The sequence below is a fragment of the Rissa tridactyla genome, chromosome 1, assembly GCF_028500815.1.
Source record: "Rissa tridactyla isolate bRisTri1 chromosome 1, bRisTri1.patW.cur.20221130, whole genome shotgun sequence".
Taxonomy (NCBI): domain Eukaryota; kingdom Metazoa; phylum Chordata; class Aves; order Charadriiformes; family Laridae; genus Rissa; species Rissa tridactyla.
In genome coordinates this window covers 75,350,729-75,373,822 of record NC_071466.1, presented here as the reverse complement: position 1 = coordinate 75,373,822, position 23,094 = coordinate 75,350,729, and the positions used below count along the sequence as shown (strand labels likewise).

At 45.4% G+C, this 23,094-nt stretch overlaps 2 protein-coding genes across 3 annotated transcripts in view; one reads left to right on the top strand and one right to left on the bottom strand.

The window, feature by feature from the left end:
• Positions 1-23,094, top strand: part of GABRB3 (gamma-aminobutyric acid type A receptor subunit beta3) — a 196,441-nt gene that overhangs the window by 21,102 nt on the left and 152,245 nt on the right. The gene's annotated exons all lie outside the window — the stretch shown is intronic.
• GABRA5 (gamma-aminobutyric acid type A receptor subunit alpha5) overlaps positions 1-23,094 on the bottom strand; it is a 55,967-nt gene that overhangs the window by 28,134 nt on the left and 4,739 nt on the right. For both annotated transcript variants that reach the window (XM_054205728.1, XM_054205738.1), the window contains exons 2-4: positions 18,703-18,824; positions 16,784-16,851; positions 16,450-16,670 (exon numbers count right to left, since the gene is read on the bottom strand). In XM_054205728.1, the coding sequence (XP_054061703.1) occupies positions 16,450-16,670; positions 16,784-16,851; positions 18,703-18,824 (411 nt within the window). The remainder of the gene's footprint in view (positions 1-16,449; positions 16,671-16,783; positions 16,852-18,702; positions 18,825-23,094) is intronic.

Sequence of the window (23,094 nt, the reverse complement as noted above, 5' to 3'; positions counted from 1 at the left end):
AAACTGCTGCCTGGGGGGCAAAAATCTGCAAAGAAATCCACAATACCCCACCACCAGAATGCAAAAATACCCTTTCCTATCACAACAGCCGCACATAGCCATACTCCCTGGCTATACATACTCACCTCTTCATATTAGCACACCAAAGTGAGTATTGTTGCTACAAGAACTTCTATCCAAAGGGATCGTAAAGGGTAACAATCTGTCCGTGTGCAGATGGCACAGCATTCAGCCAGTCCAATTCAATACAACACAATGATGCCTTGCCGGGGCACTCCAGCTACATGGACAATAAATTGGGGGAAACAGCTCCGCTCTCTGCCAACAAACAGAAATTCTGGAGCTTTACCAATAACTGGAAATGGCAAAATAAGCACAGAGAAATGCAATAGTGTTGTTGGCTAGAGATCGTATCATGAGGATGAGCTGGGAAACAGGGGGGGAAAAAGGCAAACAGTAATAGAAAATATAAAGGTAATACACCATATAAAGCAAAAGAAAAAGAAAATCCAGTTCAGAACAAAGATAATGTATTATTTGTTAGGAATATACAGGAAGTCTATAATATAGAAAATAAATTACTTAGGCCTGAGATACCTGCCCTTAGGCAAAACTGATCTTGGACTTTATTTTAGTAAAAGAAATTTTTAAATCACTAAAATACAGTTGTCTGCAGTGGAGACTGCCCTTGGGCACCAAAGCCAGCAAAGCCACAGTCACTGAGAGTGCTACATGGATGAATTTAACAAGCTGGTTCTAGTAGCATCTGGCCCAGAATCTGCATCCTTTTCATAAAAATCACTCTAATGGGTACTTGAAAGCAAGGCTGCCATCCCTCAATGCATCGTTATATTTTCTGTACTAAGTATTGCAAATTTAATTTTCTTGATAAATTCAGAAACTTTACTCCAAGTGCCCTAAGAAAGCTGGTGTGTTTTACTGCAGTCCCTCTCCTGTCTCTCTGTCTACTAACAGTTCAAGTATGTTGTTTCAAAGGCTGCAGCTTGACAACATTTTAATACACATACTTGTCATCTGCAAACATCAGAGGGGATCCCTACATCCATCTTACCAAGAGCTGTGGAATCAGGAAGTGAAGGAAGGCTCAACGCAGAATTATGAATAAGACCTTCTGTTTCATCTGATTGTCCTATGAATTGTCCTATGATTGCCGCCTGCATCTCTGGAAACAACCCTTGTGTGTAATGAGGAAAGCTGTAGACATTCCTCAGCTGTAAATGTGGAGGAGAAGTGAAGATGAGGTGCAGTGAGACTGTGACCTGGTGGACTTTAATTAAGTCCCTCCAGAAATTATTTTTGCCTGTCGTAAATGGAAGGGTAGCACATAAGGCTGGAGGGCACCTGGCTGCCACTACTTGCCTCAGAAGCCGCAAAGACCCTGGCGGTACCATGGCTACTCCCGTGCCCCCTCTGAATTCCTCATCCAGCAAAAGGCTGCACATCCCTTCAAAGGGTGGTGCCTGGTGCAGTCTTCTGGGTCTAGCCCAGGGGTACGGAGAATCGAGTTTAGCAGCTGCAAATGCGCTTGGGTACGGCCTTTCCTTTCATTAACATGAATTCTTTGGATGAAGAAGTTCCTTTTGCTCGTTATCAATGATACCTACATGCTTCTTTCCTTTTCCTGTGCCTCCATCCTAGGGTTGCTCCTTATCTGGCCATCTTGAACAAATGAACTGGCTATGCCTATTTGTTACACGCTCTTCTTCAAAGTATGTAGCTGTGCCTCTTATGTAAATTTAAAATGCTTAGCGAACACTCTCCTAGCTACCTCTTTGAGCAGCCTGGTCTGGTGGGAGGTGTCCCTGCCCATGACAGGGGGGTTGGAACTAGGTGATCTTTAAGGTCCCTTCCAACCCAAACCATTCCATGATTCTGATTCTTAGAAAGTGGGCATTAGCCGAGGCTTGTGAAGCGTCTTGTAATGGGCAACAGCACAGAAGACTTGACTATGGGTTCTGATACACCACATAAATGCCACCACCCTGGCTTTCTGCAGAGTGCTCTCTGCCCAGCAGGAGCTGTTTTTCATTACTGTGAGAGGACCTGAAAAACAGTCACTAAATTGACTCCTCGTTCAAAGAGCCTGTGTTTTCTACGACATGCAGAAACAAAAAGCAGCATGGCAGCCACCTCTCACACTCTGGGGGCTGGAAGCATGGGTCACTGCATACAGATTTGCTCCTAGGTGCAGAGCACAAACGGTATATTCACATCATAGCTCCAGCAGTCAAAAAGAAATTGATATCTGGGTCTGTTCCTTCAAATATCACCTGGGGTGATATTTGCACACTTTGGCTTTTAACATTGTGTGAATGCTTAGGTACCCTTTGCATACCCTAGTTTACACAGCTGATTATAACAAAATTACTCCCAGTTTCCATTTATTGGAAGAAGAGAAAGGAGGCCTTGGCATGCATCTATGAAACAGCCTTTGCCTAATCCTTGTAATACGGTTACTCCAGAACGATCTCGCTGTGCTCACTGCAGCACAGTTATCTCAGCTACAGACAGTCTCCAAACCAGGATTTTTCTGTCACAGCACGAGCACTGCTCAAACTGCAGTTCTTTGCAGCAGAAGCATTTAAAAGCTTCCCTCCTCCACCATCATTCTGTGTTAATAAAAGCCCTATGGGATTAGTTTCACTCAAACAGAGTTTTTGACAAGATTATAAGTGGCTGTTAAAGGTCCTTTACAATTGGAGAACGACACTCTGATTTTATTGAAGTTAATGGTAAAATTCTCCCTGACTTCAATGGGGCCGGTATTCACCCAAAACATGTAACAAACCCTGGTTACAGCTGCTGATTTATTATTAACAACAAAATTTCACTTTCATAATGCGCCAGATACTTACAGTGCTATCCAAATGTTAATCAACCAACAAAATTCTACAGCATACCTTAACTATCTGGAAAAAAAAAAGTTAGGTCTACGAATTATTTCACTTATCATCCGTAATTGTACATGAAAGCTTCATCAAAGCTTCATTATGTATAGCCTTTACTTTAAGAACATAAAGTGATTACTGATGTTCTGTTTCAAAAAAATATAGACACGTAAGTGAATACCCATCTAAGAAAAGCACAGCGATTCAAGCAGCAAGTCTTCTTCCCTCCAGAAAAGTCACCTTCAACCACTTCCCACTGGAGAATTAAGCAAGGCGATGCTTTCCAGAGGCCACTGCTTTCTAACAGCCGGGGACGGGCAGGAGAAGGAGGTGTTAAAGTCAAGGATGGTGGGAGGAAATAAATGCAGATGTTTGGAAGCCAGACATCTGCAGCAAGTGTGCTGCGAGGAGAGCACAAGGCGCTCTGTCCCCCAAGAGCCTGTTTTAGGGGGCTGCAGGGACCTCCCCGCTGTTCCCGTGATTTCCCTCAATGCAAGGAGCATCTGCTCCTACTAGTGGGAAAAGAGCTGGGAGACTGAGCAAAGCTATCATCATCTCTCTGCTACCCTGGAAGTGCAGAAAACACTTTCCGGAGTATTATCTGCAGCTGCCAGGCAGGAGGTGAGGGCAGTCACCTGCCCTAGGAGCCAACAGCCAGCCGCAGGAACATGCTTTTTCTTATCAGCTGCTAGCTTTAGTATGCAAACAAATTAAAACAGAGAGCTTTGGAAGGAGAGGGGAGCAGAAAGGCAGAGCCACCAGTGGCTTTTGGGAGAAGTTAACCCAAGATAAGTGTTGAATAACACGAGTTACTGATGAAAGGAACACAAGGAAAGTTTTGTTGGCTCTGCGGTACTGGGGCCAGAGAGATACGAAGCTCTTCTGCCCATTCGCCCTAATCCCCAAACCAGCTCCGTCTTCTTAGTTGTTTGTTTCTGCGCACTGCCCTTGCCCCTGATTAAAGAGAACATTTTAATGCCGTGCTTTGTCCCTACCTGTGCTGGCAACCGTACCCATGGTGGGGCTCAGGCCAGAATGGGTGCAGAAGAGCCAAAGTGCCCTTCCCAGCACAAGGCCACCCAGCACCATTTCCCTTAAAAAAAGGCAACGTGTTTGCTTGAAACTCATCCCAAAGCCATCTCAACACCTCCCCAACGTGCCAAGAAAAGAGTTAAGTGGATCCAGCCTTACCCAAGCCATACCCCATCCCAAAGGGCTGGCTGACTCCCTGCAAAAGGAGACTTCAGGGTTGGGTCAGACCCTTCTCAGGATCCAGCTCCAGGAAGAGCTTCCCTGGGTACCATCCCACAGGACCTTGGCAGAACAATTTGAGCCCTTGTGGCATCTCCAGAAGGCACTCACGCACACTCATGGAGACAAGAGAAAAACAGAGTGTTGCAAACTGTGAACACATTGTTAGGTTTGCGAAATTATTCATTTAGCCTTGATTCAGGACACAATTATTCACCTGTTCTCTGACTGTGATGTCTTGGGAACACTTCTATAACCAAACTGTTATTCCTTTCAAAAGGTTTTAAAGCAAGACTTGTTTCAGGCTCCAGCACAGTAAGCGCGTAGTCCTGGGAAGTGATATCTCCCTGTGTTCCTCAAGTAACGTGTGTTTATATGAGCATACATATACACACACAGACACAGACAAACACACACAGATATATATATACACACACATATGTAAAGACCTTTCTTGGTTCTGAAGCACTTCCCATACCGTCCTAACAATCTCTGCTGATGATGGTGATAGTGGGTTACCTGACACAGCATAGAGGTGTTAGGATGTGGATACACGTTCAGTCATGGTATCGATGACTGTAAAAGTCACCCTGAAGCCTACCCCTGGCTGGGTGACTCTCTGCAGCCTGGCCCAGGGGCAGAGGAGTGATTATTCTCAGTAACTCAAAGACTGCCTTGCTCACAAATCTCCATCACTGTGTTGGAGAAGAGGCCAAAATACCAATTCAGGGCCTTGTTCTGCAGCTCTGTGTGGGATGTGGAGGCAGTTCACCGCTACTTCTTATTTATAATACCTGTTATACGCTCATTTCCTTGGATTCCATCATACCAAGTGAACACAGAACAGAAATTAAAGCCAGGAGCTGGAGTGAAGTGGTCTGCAGAAATTTCTATCTTAGCCCATTTTTTCTTCATAACTATTCTGCTAAGAATACTACCCTTTCCCAACTTCCCTGTGATGCTGAGATGTGTTAGCTTTTTGTGACGCTGAAATGTGCTTTGAAAATGCCACAGGGAAGGGACTGTGGAAGACTAAGAGCCTTCCATCACTCCAGTGACTGATGGTTTTGTGAGCTGTGAATACGTAATTCAGATGCACGGTGTACTTGACAGCATAGCATAGCTTATGCTGAAGTGAGAAAACAAGACTTTAATTGCCTAGATTAACTGTGCAGAAGACTAGGTTATCTTGAGATGATCTGAGGTGGACAGGATTGATGTCAAAAGCTGTGCCACTGTAAGAATGACCTCCCTGCATGTGGAGTGCGTTGGCATATCCAGAGCACGCTCTTAGACAGGGGCAGGGGGGATGTTCAGCCTCTAGAAACAGGAATAATGGAGAAAGGCAATAAAATAACCAATAGGACGCTTAAATTATCTGATCTTTGGTAGGGATTTGGGGTATTATAGAAAGAATCACATTTCCAGCTCCTGGTAAAAGTTTACAATAGAGGTAATACCTTTCATTCTCCAGTATATCTTTAATATGCATAAAACCAATAGATGGAGCACTGAGTTCATGCTCATCCATCCTTGCCACACAGGTTGTCTAATGAAGTCCATAAGCAAAGCAAAACTTGCTGGAAGACGCTCTGTTTTTTACCAGACTAACTGGTGCAGTAAAAAAACCCAGCTTTTTGGCAGTCAACTCCTTCTTTACGTTCTCTGCCTACAAACCTTACTTTCCTAAAGAAACTTTAGACCAATAAGGCTGTGCAGCTACGAATGCTATAGCACAATATCACACCCATCTACTTGACAGTTTAACTTAAAAACCTCTCCAAGCTTTCCCTCCTTGCTGGTCCCTTATACATGATGAACCTTCCTCGACACCCCATGAGGAAGGCCTTCAAATCTCTCCTCTGCAGTAGCTTCTATTTTTACAGAATTCTTGAATTAAAACCCAAAAAATCTAACTAGTGCTAGCAATGCTAAGAAGCTAATGCAGTTACTGATGGAAGTAAAATGGGAAACAACACCTCAGCCAGCCCAAAATTCATTATGCCACGCCACACCACAGATTTCCCCGAGTCTGCACATGCTACACGTTTTGACTATGACCTCCCCATCAGCATGGCCCTTTGGTGGCATGTTCAACTGTGTGCTGACTGCAATAAATACCGTTGTTCTTGAAGTGCTGTGTAAGACTGAATTACGAGCTTCTCTTTGGCCCTCAAGAAAGGCCAGTCCCAGCTACTGGCAGAACCAGCCAGTGACGGCAATGCTCAGTGCCACCCGACGGCACAGGGGGTCATCCGACCCTTGCTTTCCGTGGGAGAAAACCCAAGTACAAGAGCGAGAAGGGAGCACAGAAAGGTCCCACAGGCAGCCTAGGTGATGGAGGCTAAGGGCTGTGATGGGCACAGTGCACTTGTCCTCCAATTTTGGTACCACCTGTTAGACGACTTGATCAGTGCAGGTTTTCTGACTGGCCAAAGGGGCTTTTGTTCCACCATTTCTGCCTGTCAGTATGGCACATGTTCCCCCTTGGATGAGGGTTACCTGGCTGCACAGCCATCCTATTCCTTCCTCCCATTTCACACAACCTTTGTATTTGTCTGGACAGGCAGAAAATTGCATGCAGTATTTTCTACAGAAAAAAATGAGCTGGATTTAGGAAGTAATAAGGGGTGGGGGGGACCGGATGGGCAGTAGCAGCCCATTTGGGCTCTGTCACATCTAGACTGGGCTGCACAGACGCAGGAGGGTAGGTGGGAGGGATTATGATCTGGCAACCCTAAATACAGAGCTGAAAACCTTGGTTATTTTCCACAGTTCAGACGAACGATGTAGAGCTCCAAAACATCTCGCCAATTTCCTTTCAGCCACTCGCATTTAACTCCAGCCTCTTCTTATTCACCTCACATTTCTATGTCCACCTCCCAGGTCACCTCTCATCAAGATCTCCTGCCTTTTGTGTAACTTCAGTGCTCCTCCACGCCTCTGTGTGAAAGGGGCATGCATCAGGCGACGTGACGATACGCTCTTTCACAGGGAAACATGTGCACACGCCGATTTGTAGGTACACGGAGGAGGTTGTTTAGGCATCCAAGCAGGACATCATGATCTGGGGTTTTTTTGCCTTGCTTCTGAAATGCTACACGCTCCGGATCAACACAGCCGTGAAGTGCCAGGTAAAGGGGCAGGCTGCGGGTGCTCGCCGCTCCAGGGAAAGAGCCCTCTGATCCCTCAGCTGTTTCACACCATGAACAGTCATTAAACAGGCCTCAATTTACCATCTATTTGCTATTTATACCACCACCAGCACTAGCATCTGCTACAGCGTAAGCACCTGTCTGCTGTAGTGCAACCTGAGAGAAGGAAGGGCCGATTCTCCTAGTGACACTTCACTGTCCCCATGACAAATCAGGTTCAACAATGTACTTGGCTCCTCTCCACCCATATTCCCACAGGATGAAGATGGGAGCTCCCTGTTCCTATCAAGATCAGGGGGGTACTATTTCCCCCAGGAAATACTGCCCTTGCACGCAGATAGGGATGACGGAGCTGTGCTTACCCCTCAGCTACGGGTCACCTCAGCGACACCTTCCGAAGAGACAGAAAAGAAAAAGCAGGTAGAATGGGTGAGACACATATTCTATCACTGGACTGAGCAAACCTAGAGATACTGTCTTGAGTTTAATTGATGCCCTAATCAATTTGCATAAATGATATTTTTAAGATGCACGGTTAAAGGCAAAACCATAGGTATTTATTATTTTGACTAAGGAGGTTTTGCTAATTTTCCTTATCGTTTAGCTGAATCTCCAAGTCAAAGCATAGTATTTTTTTTACATGGACAGGACACGTGAGTGCATTAGCCACCAAAGAGATGATTGTGGAACAATGAGACAACTTTTTGAAGTCTGACTGAACCATTATGATAATCCAGGGTTTTACCATCCCTTCTGGTCCCAAAGTTTCCTGTCCCAAATTCCTGAAAGGAATATGCAAAGGAAAGGCCAGCCTTGCTTGCAGAAATTGTTCCTAGGCTTTTATACTGGCTTCAACAAGGCCAAGTGCCGGGTCCTGCACTTGGGCCACAACAACCCCATGCATCGCTACAGGCTTGGGGCAGTGTGGCTGGAGAGCTGCCTGGCAGAAAAGGACCTGGGGGTTCTAATTGACAAGCGGCTGAACATGAGTCAGCAGTGTGCCCAGGTGGCCAAGAGGGCCAATGCCATCCTGGCTTGTATTAGAAATAGTGTGACCAGCAGAAGGAGGGAGGTGATTGTCCCCCTGTACTCAGCACTGGTGAGGCCACACCTTGAGTATTGTGTCCAGTTCTGGGCACCTCAATATAAGAGAGATATCGAGGTGCTGGAGCAAGTGCAGAGGAGGGCAACGAAGCTGGTGAAGGGCCTGGAGAATAAATCTTATGAGGAGCGATTGAAGGAGCTGGGACTGTTTAGTTTGAGGAAGAGGAGGCTGAGGGGAGACCTCATCGCTCTCTACAACTACCTGAAAGGCCATTGTAAAGAGGTTGGTGCTGGTCTCTTCTCACAGGTAATTAGCGATAGAACAAGAGGGAATGGCTTCAAGCTGCAACAGGGTAGGTTTAGGCTGGACATTAGGAAAAAATTCTTCACAGAAAGAGTGGTCAGACACTGGAATAGGCTGCCCAGGGAGGTGGTGGAGTCACCATCCCTGGATGTGTTTAAGACTCATTTAGATGTGGTGTTAAGGGATATGGTGTAGGGGAGAACTTTGTAGAGTGGAGATGATGGTTGGACTCGATGATCCCAAGGGTCTTTTCCAACCTAAATGATTCTATGATTCTAATGGACACAACCTCAGGATTTTAGCTAGAGCCTAGTAATAAAGACTTGCTTCATCATTTAGAGCAACCAGATAGAAATAGATTTGGAATGTCTTGAATGATACATATATCTTACATGACTGTAAGGTTTAAACTTGTGTATGTGGTTTCAGGAAATTTTAATTTAACAGCAGGAAATGGAACAAGTCAGGCTGAACATCAATACAAGACATGCTAACATAGTCAGATCTGTTAGAAAGTAACCGAGATGCCTAAAGGCAGCGTCTTAAAACTTCTACAGAACTGAGTAGACAAAAGACTAGAAACAGGCACTGCCAGTGGACTACTCATTAAATGACAAGCCATGTGCATTTTTTCGTCTGCACCATCACACCAAGACACTTTCCTGTAGAAAGGCTGAAGAAGCCAAGTAGAAAGGACGGAATGGGACAATGAAGACTACCCCTACCCATGCCCATTGCATGACTTTACTCAGCTATAGTATTTTGATTTGATGAAGCCTTCAGAGAAGGGCTAATTACCAAGAATTTCCTATAGGGTAACTGTGGTATACTGCGATCTGGGATTAATTTCTTCCTCCACCATAATATGTTCATCTGATCAGACGTTTCTGAAGCATCTTAGGCCAGGCCCTTCCTGTCTCCTTTTCTGTAGTAGTTTGGAGTTGCTCTCCAGCTTCCCTAAGCCCTTTATTCCTCACACACAGGCTTTTACTTTCTGACTACTTCAGATACTTATATCCCAACTTGCAATACTTTCTAGTTATTCTTGAGTGATCATCATCAGTACCAAGTATCCTGCTCCCCAAAACCCTCCTGACCCCATTTCTTGCAAAACCCCATCTCACCTAAGCCCTCAAATGCATCTTCCTGATCCTTCACTCTTGACTCAGCCGCAGGTACCTGACACCCACCAGCAGCTACCTGGCCTCTGGCACCCCTTGCTAGACACCCCTTTCCTCACCAACATTCCATGGGCTCTTCATCTAAACAAGCAAAGGCAGGATTGCAATTTATTGGGGTTTCTTGAGCTCCTCCTAAGTGCATGATACTCCTTCCTACACCTACCTAGACAAACGTGGCGGACTGAACCCAATTTATGCGTTCTCGCATGTGCTACGCTTGTACAACCTTAGGCTTTATGTTGCATGGAGAGGAAACTGCACAAGTCCTCCACGATGGAGCTACAGGAGCAGCTGCTGGTCAGAACATCCCATAGCTTTAGGTGGCTGGCACACTACCCATCTACAAGCTACATGAGTATAGGGGTGGGAAACACCAATGGAAATATGTAAGAAGGATGGGCCTTGTGACTAAACACAGACATCAACAGTAACTGCCATTACCCTCTACTCCTTTTTCTGCCACGGTGACAAAACCAGGAACCCCCTAAAGTGTGAGTGGAGAGAAATAATCATCTTTCATACTGAAGTAGGCATCTGAAATAATGCAGACACTTAACTCCTTAAGAAAGCCTCTCCCCTGCACTGGGAGCAATTTTGAGCCAAGAGGCTCAGCTGCAGCCATCAACATTAAGGATGGGTAAAATTAGCTGAGGTGAATCCCGCCCATCCTGCCTGGTGCACACTACCACAGTCTATTTTAGATTACTCACTGGCAGTCTGATGTTTCAGCACAAACATAAATGTACTTCAGGGGACGGTATTTCCGATTAGGCAGATGAAGATTTTAATTTCAGTCTAAGTGAAATGACTAGGGAGTTCATGCTAATGTTATCCTCCCCTGGTAATAAAAAAAGATAGCGTAGCCGTAACAATTCTTCAGCATCTACCAGGTACTTCCAAAGCCCCCAGCTGCAGAAGCTGGGACCTGTCTGCAGATTTGGGCAAAGACAGAGTCACCAACACAGCTGTGCTTTCCTGGGGGTGCTTGGGCGGTACTCGTCAGGACACTGCTTCCCTCTGCTCCGTCACCCTGTCACCTTATAAAATGGGGGGAGCACAAGGGAATCTGTCAGAAATTGTACCAGCTAAGCCCATGGGAAAGCTGGGTCTGCTTCTGTGCTCACTGCACACCTGGAACTAAAGTTGGACCTTTTGTAACCCCTCAAAGTCCAGGCAAGCATCTCCCTCATCCAAGGACGGGCTGGTTCTGGTTTGGGTTTTGTCTTTTAATCAATTCTGCCCTTGCTGTGCAAGTTCCTGTCTCTGTGATGGAGATCTCTGCGGGGCTCTGCCCACTTTTATTACCAGCAGAATAGGCTATTGTCACGCACTCTACATAGGGACTATATTTGGGCAGGTCATAATTGCCCGTTTTGAATGTATTACACAACAGTCTTCTCTGATGCCTTTCTCTCCCTGTGGGTAACTCCAGCCGTGGATTTTTCAAAACAAATCTCGGTTCCTTGAAGGATGACTTTTGAGAAATGGGGCAACGTGCAATCAGAGGAGACAGATGGGAACCAATAGGCTTGGTGTTAAAACAAGAATCCTGCTGCTATCCTCAGGGAAGGGCCCTTCACTTTGTATATCCCTATTTTCCCTCACTCTGTCAAACTCTGAACTGATGAAAAGCAGCTGAGAGTCCTTGCCACCACGGCAGTTTTTCACCACTCTGCAAGACTCAGCCCAATGTGAAGTATTCATTTTTTTTCTTCCAGCTTCAGGCAGTTTGAAGCCCGAATACGAAAGAAAAGGCTGCAAGTCTAACATGGGGAAAGGAAATGCGTATTTGTATGGCTTGAAAGCTCCTAATTAGTTTTGTAATATTTACACAATACCCAAAAGCATTGCCAGATCCCTTTCTGTAAATATAAATGGACGCATAAATGAAATCTTCCCTTTGAAATAAGAACGACATTTTCAAATTGAACAGAAACGTTCCCATCTAGATGGCTGGCTGATTGAAAACTGAGGGTTCATTTTAAAGCGCAGATTTGCTGGTCACTCCTTGCTCAGGGCCACGCAAGCAAACCTGCACCTGGGAAGGGCTGCCTTCTGCCAAAGTCAGCACTTGAGAACCCACACGTTTTTCACAGAATAATTTTCCCTTAAAAACATTTCCCTTGAAAAAAAAGCAAAATCTAGCTTTCCTACTAGAAGTCTTGAAAGCAGCATCGTTATCTTCCAGTCAACTGGTTTTATAATCCGTAGCTCTACAGCATAAAATGGTTAGCTTGCTAACGAAGTGCTTCATGTTAAGAGCAGACTTTGCGCTAACAAGCACCCAGGACACGCATACACTTGCACGTACAATTTTAATGCTCAATGCTAATGTAAGAAACAATCTTTTCAGCCTCGATAAGCTGGTGTATTCGCTACAGAACAGCGAGCAGCGTGGTTATGCTGCCATCCAGTGGATAGCCATCCTATACACGGCTGAATTTTAAATGTCTTCCAGGAGCGACAGAGAACTGTATTTCAGGGCTGTACTAAAAAAATTGCCGTTTCTTAACACCACGCTGACAAATGTCTGCAGTCTCCAGCTGATAAATTATTAATTTTCAGATTAATGGCACAGGTTCGACTGTGGACACCCGGGATCTCTGGCGACCTCCAGGTGCCAAAATAACGTGGGAAAAATCTGTTTGTACACTCTTCAGATGTATGACTACGTCATATTTAAAAATCCCAGATTATTATCAGATGCCTGGTAGCCCTAGTGGTAGCCAAAGTGGCTTGGGTCCTTTCAAAATGCTGGTGAGAGTGGGGCTCCAAGGAGCCTAGCTCTTCTGACAACACTAAAAGATTTTTCAGTATCTACAAGCTGATACAAAATCATCAAATATTCCCTATGAACCGCTCGCCAAAAGTTTATTTATGGTCCAAAGGTTTAGCTCTAGTGAGCATGCTCTACTTCATACAAGTTCTAGCCAAAAAAAAAAAAAAAAAAAAAGGCAGACTCACAGCTTTTTTTCTGGCATCCTACAGCCAAGTTTATCAGAGCTTCTGTCTTTATAGCCAAATGCCACTGAGTAAAAAAATGCAGCTCACCGAGACGCGTTAGTTCTCTTAGTCTGAAAAGGTGGCTTAAACCACTGTCCCCATTTTTCAGAACAGTTTCATGGAACAAAGGAGCTTTCTGCTTTTTACAACATTTATTTCTCAGATAAGATAAAATAAATAAATGTAAGTTTTTAAAGGGAAAGGATCAACTTTTTGCTTCCAATCAAAAAGCTATTTTCTATACAGATTAGGGACAAATTAACTATATTTGCTGGTACTTTTTTCCACCGTGCTCTTACTAAAAAAAAAAAAAAAAAGATTTAGAAGTGGCGATACGGACAATACTCCCCTCTAGGGGCAGAAACAGAATTTGCAACATTCAGTTCAGCAGCCTATCATTTGTAAACCACATTAGCAAAATAAAACAAACAGGGCCTACCAAATCAAAGACAATCAGAATTATTAAGTCATTGCCTGCAGAGAACGCTGCTGCCTAGGAAATCTGTCTGAAAAGCATGTGGTGTTCCTACATTCATGCAAAAGGGTTTCAATACTGCACATATGTAGAAGCCCCTTTATTAGATTCCCCTAGCAACATATATCCCATCAACTTCTGACCTAGACAACATATCACCAAATGCAACATGCAAAGAATACATTTTTCTTTACAAGTAAACACACGTATCATGAAAATGTATGTACTGACAAGTGCTAAAGCTGTAAGTTTGCTCAGCTGATCATACTCAGTCTATTTGGAAGTCAAATAAGATGGAAGGTCAGCATCGGCTCGGCTGCTTTCCTCCTCTATTCAGGCAGCCAGATGCGAGGTTGCAAAAGCAATTCAGGCATCTCCGTCAATGACAGAGGGTCCAATCCTCCCCGCACGGATTACTCCTACGTACAGTCTGGGAAGCTCGCAATTCCTCCTTGGAAACGAGGGGAGCGCAGAGCTAACAGAGGGTTGTCTCCACATCCCCAGATCCTGAGAACCGAGTAAGCCTGACGGCAGCTACAGGAGATGGGGCTCAAGCCCCGGCTAAGACCCTGGTACCTTCAATCAGTGCACCACCACCAAGGCAAGCAGCTCTCCCCTCAAAAATCCCAATGCTGCATATCTTCTCATGGAAAACCATTCCAGGTAGCGCTGCTGAGCTGCCACCTTCGTCGGGACGCGCAAAGGCAGCTGAAGGGGCCGGCTGCATGTCACAGCCACCTCTGCACAGCTTGGGATGGGATCCTCAAGCCGCCCCGCGGCAGAGCATCGCTCACGCTGCTGAAATGCCCATCATGAAAAACTACTGTCCCTAAAGTAGCACAGCTCTGTGCATGTTACCAAAGCAGACATCCTGACTTGTGTTTAAACAGAATAGCATAGACACTCTGTTATTTTTGAAGTCATTACTTGCAATAGTGGAAGGCAAGCTATTTAAAAAAGCTTTGCGCTCCATTTCTTATCACATACATCATGGTTAGTGGGAATTTTTCCACACACATGCACACCCACACGCAATACTCTACCAAAAAAAAAAAAAAGTTATGTTGCATGTTTTTTAGGTTACAAAAGCATTCTGTGTCTTTCTGTAGCCTACAAAAACAAAAATCCCCAAACCAGGGGAAAAGGGACTGAGTGGGACGATGAGAAAGCCTGTGTCAAACCCAAATTTTGCTCCAGCTGCATATGCTGAGCAGGGCACTGCCTTTTCCTGAATATACTGATGGCCTGTGGCACCTAATGTGACAATACTCTGCCACGGTCACAGGAGAGGCGCCTCCACAGAGTAACTCCGATTTGGGAGTGAGCTCATCTGGGTCTCGCTCCGCTACCTCAGGTGGCTCAGCTCATCGTCTCACGGATCGCTGTTCGGCTGCCTTTCTTTAACACTGCAAAACCAAGTGGTTGCCCAGGAATAACGTGCCAGCTGCGAATCCGCCACACAGCATAATGTTTTGCCCCAGGCCGACTGCTAGCCTGGTCTGGACTTTACTTACTCAAGTAATTTACACAGATAATCGGGAATTGCCTCTCCAGCAGTCTCTGGAAAGGTACTAGTGTAGCCATAGCGGCAGCGAGACTGGTTTTAAGGCCAGCATTACCAATATTTTTGTGAAATACAGGCTTCTCTGACAATTATTCTGACTTTCATTCACTTAAGCATGTATGTGTATCCCCACATTTTTTCAGGAGCTTATTATTGCGGAGATCACTAACTTGGAGCTAGTGATACATACGGCAGAAAAGAAAATGAGGAGGTTTTTTTCCTTCTTTTAAACAGGAACTCTGTCATGTCCAAGTCTTTTTAGCACTAGTACAATTACAACTGTGATGCTCTAAAGCTGTAAGGACATATGTAAGGATACCTTACTTCTCCTAAATCCTTTTGCTTTCAGAAGAAGAGATTTAAGGCTAGGGCCTAAATAAATAAATAAATAAATAAGGTTGAAAACACCTGAAATAAAATCTGGGAAGCTCCAGGTGCCTGCATACGAAAGCGTAATGCCCTTGAGCCCCAGCAAGCCTTAACCACTGGGGGCCCAGGATCTTGCTGGGAGCCCGCCCTCCCAACGTGCGGCCCTGGGTGGCTGTCGGCTCTGCCCCACGAGAGCCAGCCCTGCAGCGGGATGAGGTGCTGGCAGGACCTCAGATCCCCCCCTTCCCTTTGTTAGGGGCTGCCTGCTGAAAACCCGGGCATCTCAGCACCCAACCTCAGGCTCCCGAGCACTTTGCTGGGTCTCAGGCACCACCCCGGGTTCGTATGTGAAAAGCTCAGAATAACGCTCCGTTGCTCGGTAGGTTTTTCCTTTCATCTCTTTTTCAAGTGTTGTCTGTATGACTACCGTCTTGGAGAAAAACCCTGTTGAAGATAGATGGCAGTCTTAATTACTACAGGCTAATTACCTTTAATGAGCAAATTGCCGTACACTGATGTGGGATTTGGCCTGAGAAGAATTTCAGGCAATCCTCTAACATCACCAATATTATATCTGATATCTAGGTTATGCATTGATGAAGCTTGACAGTATGCGCTAATCAGATGAGGAGCATGACCCTGGAGATCTGAGACACCAATTTGCTTCTCTGCCAATATAATGTGCCACCTTTGTTTTCAGGAAAGTACTTGCTAAAGCAGCTCCACAGTGCTGCTAACTTATTTCATTTTTCCCTATGATGATTTGCCTTTTAGCACTATTAGTGAAATAAAAAAAAAAAAAAATAATAAAAGCTCCAAGGGTTCAAGATGTACTGCCCCAGAACAAGATCTCAGTTTCTGGCCTTGGAGACAGTTCTCCGGCAATCAGCGCTGCAGCTGCAAATGCAAACAGTAAGAGAGAACAGATCTTCATAAAAAAGCTGGACTGAATCATCAAATCTGTTGAGAATATGCCTTCCATTTAATCAAAGGAAATATTTAAGCACTAGCAGTGTTCAGAAGCTACAAATTAATTGGTACTTGTAGGCAGCGATTATGTTTTCCATTTTTCTTGATATTCACATAAATATGTGTGAAAGATTAGTTGCCTGGCTCTACTAGGGGTAGGGGAAGTGATACATTTGCAGAGCTAGCTGGGAATCATCATCATAAGAAAACAATGCTGGTTATTACCTCATGGTATACAGCAGAGTGCCGTCATCCTCCAGGCGCAGAAGTTTGTTCGGGGTTGTCATGTTGTGAGCGATAGACTTCTTGCCATTGTGGAAAAAAGTGTCCGGGGTCCAAATCTTGCTGGCGAGCAGGTTGTTAAGAGGGAGGCGTTGCATAGGGCCTTTGAATCGCAGCCTTTCGTCTTTCCAGCTTTGTCGGAAAAAAACATCAATGGTGTATTCCTGGCACAAAGAAACAGCCGAGGTATTGCGGGATCTGAATAGAAGCCATGGTTCCAAAAATGACTTCAGCAAAGTAATTACAATGAAGTTGGCAGCCACGTGTTCAAACTTACCATTTCTGTGTCTGACACAGGACCAAAGCTGGTAACATAGATGTCTGTTTTCACCTGAGTTATTCTCTCTGCAATAAATATAGGCTCTGCATTAGTAATTGCTTTAAGATGCAAATACGTGCTTGTGATGCATTTCTCTATTAACAATTTCTGAATCACTCAAAAATTCCCAATAGCTTGAAATTAAGATGTTTGTGAAGGAATTTCATCCCTGATCAAATGCAGTTGTCGACCTTTGGGAGCCCAGGCTCTCTTATAATTAGTGGAAAGAAACAGGCCCTTCAAGTGTGCAATTCCTCTGACTGACAGGTTTTGATCACAGATCATAGAATCACAGAACGCCCTGGGCTGGAAGGGACCTTAAAGATCACCTAGTTCTAACCCCCCGACACTGCGGGCGGGGACACCTCCCACTAGACCAGGCTGCTCAAAGCACCATCCAGCCTGGCCTTGAACACTTCCAGGGATGGGGCATCCACAATTTGCCTGGGCAACCTGTTCCAGTGTCTCACCACCCTCACAGGAAAGAATTTCTTTCTGATACCTAATCTAAATCTCCCCTCTTTCAGTTTAAACACGTTACCCCTCGTCCTGTCACTACACTCCCTGATAAAGAGTCCCTCCCCATCTTTCCTGTAGGCCCCCTTCAGGTACTGGAAGGCTGCTATAAGGTCTCCCCAGAGCCTTCTCTTCTCCAGGCTGAACAACCCCAACTCTCTCAGCCTGTCTTCATACCATAGGTGCTCCAGCCCTCTGATCATCTTGATGGCCCTGCTCTGGACTCATTCCAACAGGTCCACGTCCTTCTTATGCTGGAGGCCCCAGAGCTGGATGCAGTACTCCAGGTGGGGTCTCCCCAGAGCGGAGTAGAGGGGCAGAATCACCTTCCTCGACCCGCTGTCCATGCTTCTTTTGATGCAGCCCAGGATGTGGTTGGCTTTCCGGGCTGTGAGCGCACATTGCCGGCACATATTTGCTACCTACTACAGGATGAGATGAAGTGTATCTTGGAAGGACCTATTCCCCTCCACTGGCTTGGGTGATCTGTCCAATTTCAGACATCTATATTATAGATGTCCAAAGTTAGGTGAAATTAATTCTGCCCTCAAGACTCTAAGTCCTTCTGGCATCTTTTCAAATCCAGGGCTAATTTAATTTAAGGGCAGAAATTTCAGAAGTTTGTTATGTAAGATAGGAGCATCGAGCCCTATTTTCAAGCATCTCTCTGTAAAGTGAGAGGAGAAGGAGAGAAAGGGATGAAAGAAATGTGTTGGTCTCACAAGAGGAAGGGGTGGGGGTAGCCAGATTAAAAAAGGGCCAGGAAGAAACATAACAGATGGTTTACACATGGGTAGAAGATGAGAGAAATCTGGGGGATAGAGAGCTGAAGGAGGGCTCAACAAGGTTAGGATGGCAAGCAACTATTCACATGTTGTGGTTTTAAAATAGCTGCTGTAGAGGTTATCAAAATGACATATCAATACAGATTTGCTGTAGCTGTCTAAAAGTGGATGTTTTGGGGATCTGTTTTTAATGGAGATTTTCGTCACCAACGTAATTTTATACATGCTGACCAGAGAGGGAACCTTGCAGCAACCTGCTAGCACCCTGTCTCGCTCACCTTAGGGAGTACCAGAAAGAAAAGAAACCTAAACTGTATTCAATTACAGAAAAAATGCATCACACATGCTCTCCTAACCCAACCTCAGATGACCTCCATGACTGAAAGAGTTTCAGTGGCCTTTGCATTGTGCCCTGTTTGCCAGGAGACAAATCTACTTTCTGGGCTTTGTTTAGCTAATGAAACACAACCCCCTCATCAAGGCCCATGCCGAGAGCAGGTACCCATTCAGGAGGGCATCATGTAGGTGATGGTCCTGCAGAGTGGGGGACTGGCCACAGCGAACGCGTTACCCTACCTCCCAGTCCCGGGCGCAGTCGGTTGTCGTAGCCGTCCAGCAGACCGTCCAAGATCCTGGTGAATATAGTGATGTTATCATTGGCGTCCTCTTTTCCCGATGCAGTTGGCGTTTGCGAGAAGCTATTTCATGCAAGCAAAAAGAAAGACGTCAAAAGCCATGACAGCCTCAAGGGGCTTCAGTCTCATGGGAACTTTATGATGGAGCCTCCGACCTTCTCTCCTTTCCTGCCACTCCAGCTGGGTGGCATGGGGAGCTGTGGCGATTTCGCCACTGCTATAAGCAATCATAAATCATAGAATCACAGAATTGCCTAGGTTGGAAGGGACCTTTCAGATCATCTGGTCCAACCATCAACATGACTCTGACAAAAACAATCACTAATCTAAACTGTATCTCTAAGCACTATGGCTACCCGTCTTTTAAATACCTCCAGGGATGGTGCCTCAACCACTTCCCTGGGCAGCCTGTTCCAATGCTTAACAACCCTTTCAGTGTAAAAATTTCTCCTAATATCCAGTCTAAACCTCCCCTGGTGCAACTTGAGGCCGCTTCCTCTTGTCCTATCACCTGTTACTTGGGAGAAGAGACCGACCCCCACCTGGCTACACCCTCCTTTCAGGTAGTTGCAGAGAGCGATAAGGTCTCCCCTCAGCCTCCTTTTCTCCAGCTAAACAACCCCAGCTCCCTCAGCTGCTGCTCATAGGACTTGTGCTCCAGACCCCTCACCAGCTTCATTGCCCTTCTCTGGACTCGCTCCAGCAGCTCAGTGTCTTTCTTGTAGCGAGGGGCCCAAAACTGCACACAGTACTCGAGGTGGGGCCTCACCAGTACCAAGCACAGGGGGACAATCGCTTCCCTAGTCCTACTCACCACACTTCACTCTCCCTGAAGGAGGAGACCCCAAGAAGGACCCATGCCATGGAGGTACAGCACTGGGGCGCCGGATCGGGGGATGCCTGAGCCCACTGACCCTCTTGCCGTAACGCACAGGGAGATCCCAGCCCCACCGTGCTGTCCTGCCCCACCTCAGCCCCACCACTTCCCCAGCCCTGGCGTGTCTCCATCCCCTGCAGGGAGCAAGGGCAGCTCACAGGGACAGCAAAAGTTACTGTTTTTTCCCCGGGTTGGCTCTCCTGTCTTTGGGAACAGCATCAGCTGGCAGAGGAGCTGTAAGGGTTTGCCTGGGGACACTCCTTCAAGTCTGCCTGAAGGTACTCTTTAATCCTTATATGCCAAACAGCTTCTAATTTCCACAGTGCGTGTAATTTATTGCCAGAACAAAGGACGAACTCTAACCTTTTGTGAAGATAATAAACTCCCATTGAATTCAAAAATCCCACCCCAGATCACCGGGGTATCTGAAAAAAACATACTGCAGCACAGAAAACACAGTTCTTCGTTCCTCCTCTCTCTTTTGCATAAATTAGTCCTCCCTGGTAGTATGCAAAAAACAGCAACGTGTAGTGGGCCTCATTCCGTATCTTTTGGGCCAGATTTGTTTTTATTCTGAACTCTTTTTTATTTCATCATTTTATCCATGGCTCAGACCTAGGACGCTGCTCACAGCACAACTATAACTTGCATTTTTAAGTACATTGGATTTTCATTTAAAGATGCTTAGGAGAATCCCCTGCCTACTAATGCCTTTGCTTACCTGAAGAACAGTCACGTATGCTCATCCACAAGCATGCTTCACCTGCAGCAAGCAGGTGTCTCTTAAGACAGCAAGTTTGCTCACAGTCGGTGCTTATTCAAGTTTGGGTCTCTGCTGAAATCGCCGACAAGTGCTCCAGCTGTGACAGGGCACGTCGCCCCACTAGGAACTGTACCCTGCCTCACGCAACCCTGCCAGCAGACAGGAATCGCTTACACTCCAACAACCCGAACTCGATGTGAGCCAATCACCCAGAGATAAAAATAAAAAATAAAAAATAATCCAAGTTTATTTACTACCAGTCCCCAGGGAAATAAATCAGTAAATAAACAGAGAACCTTAAAGCATCCCTCTGAGCAGCTTGCCTTGCAGAATGCTTGTAGCATATGATTTAGGCTTACCAAACTGAACAGGATTTATACACAGACAGACAAGGGACCTCAACCTGGTTTTACCTGCACGAGTTTTACATTGATGTGACCTCACTGACACGCGCATAACGAGTCTGGACACGAGACCTGGCTCAGGATGAGCTGCTGGTGGCCACATAGCCCCTCACAGACACGGGGACCCCCAGTCCAGCGCCTGTCCCCTTTACAGCTTGTAAGCTTCTGCTAGAAAAGGAAAGGATTGCAAAGCCTCTCTGGGAAGGGGAGCGAGGCCGGGCAGTGGCAGCACGGGTCCGATTCCCAGGAACACCAAAGCACATGCAAATGCCTGGCCGAGGAGGCTCCTTGTGGCCCGAGTGCCATCGGCATGGCCGCGATCCTCAACAAGCTCAACACCAGAGAGCCCAAAGCCATCAAGGAGCTCCCCTTCACTGCAGGCGGAGGCATAGCAGCAAATCATGTCTAGTTTTCAGGCCATCCCACCTCTCCATGGTCAAAAGTCCAAGTTAATTCTGTTTTCTCTGCTGTGACCACAACCCCTAATGAGTAACTGAGGCAGACGATGTCACGGACGTGTTTGACTATAATGAAAGGCGGTTAATCCAGCAGACGCAAAATAATTACAGAAACATTAGACATCCTTGCACGCTGGACCATTCAAGACAAAAGCCTATATACTTTTTTGTCAATTGTAATCAAAGGGATTCACCACCTAAAGGTGAATATTTACGAGCAGCAGCCTAACAAATACAGAGACAGAAGTCACAGAGGTTCTTCATACACAGCGACCATAACTAACACTTTGGTAAAATCCTAGAATGCTACTTTAAACTTTTCTCATTTATTTCAGCTCCCTTTTTTCAGAACAAAGGGATATGCGTCATGCTGTCTGCCTGCTTCACCGTATCAATGTAGGGACCTGTTTTACTTTTCCAATGCACCTGACAAAGCAGCAGAGAGATCAAACTTCATTTCATTCCGACAAGTTTCATGAGAAGCCGCGACTAGACAAGGGGAGAGCCATCTAAATTAGTGCCTCATTAAGTAAAAATGTGAGGTCAGCAGTCATCTATTCCCTCTGGCTCGCTGACTGGGCCAGTCAGCACGCATGTAGCTCAGAAAAAGCCTCAGCAAAATCAGCCCACCTCCTCTCTGCTAATTAAGAGATACGGAGGAGACTTGCAGGGTGATTAGGAAAGATCCTGGGAGAAAAGGACTGCAGAGGTAAAACGTAGGTGTTGCAATGGGAGACGGGAACAAGGGATGGCAAATGCGGCGCCGGGATTATTGCAAAGGTACGGTGCTGGGGGCACAGGATGCAAAGCTTCACTAGTTTCTCTGCTCTTGAAAAAGCTTGTTATTTTTAGTGCTTATGGGTGAATTCAAAGCCAGTTGAACTCAGAGGGAAGACTTCCATTGAACTATTTTTGTGGGGATGGGACAAAATCTACTTAGTTCTCATAACTGCTCCTCTGAATCTAACAAGAGTAATTGATGCTGCTTCCTCCTATCTCAGCTGTGTACATCTTTCAGAAGAACAGTATACACACCTCAAATGCTGAATTACTTTTCTATCTCCACAAGAGAAGCTAATTAATAGGTGAAAAAGATGGAGAAACAACTAGGGTGAAGACTCACAAAAAGTCTGCACTTCATCTGCAAAACTGCAATCCAATTTAGATCTGGCAGATCGCTTCACCCGAAAAAGGCGGCATCTGACGCTGAATTTCGGAAAAACGTCAGTAGCATGTGAAGTTGCATTTCTAGATGGATTACTGTTTGCCATTAATGCAAACGATACTTTTTCTTTCACATAAAAGTTACCGTTTCATTTCTGAGATTGCTGGTGAAATAGCAACTCACGTTTTGGAGTAAGCGCTGAGGCTGTCTTTTGTGACGCGAGACCTTTAAACTGTACTTGCAAAGTTAGGCACCTATATTAGATACCATAGCTCTATGAATAGTGAGAAAACAGGTGATGTCCTAAATTATTTCCACACAGCTAAAGATTAGGTTTTACCAACATATTAGCAGGTAAGCACATTATTGCCTCTCTGCAACCAAAAATGTTTTTATAGCAGACATTTTCTGTTATGGATAAAAATAAACCCAGAAAAGAACCTTAGGAAAATGCTAAGAAAATTCAAAGATAATTACATTTAAAGCTCATTACTGAACATAAACTAAACCAACCAGGAATACTTCTCATCACATTTATTTAATATTGCAATTTCAGGGTGACTGAAAAGATGGGAAGCCACAGAAGGGGCCCATCAGTGTAAACTGTAATTACTCTCTAAAGATACTCTGCTAGCTCTTCCGAGGAGTTCATCATTTGCCATTTTA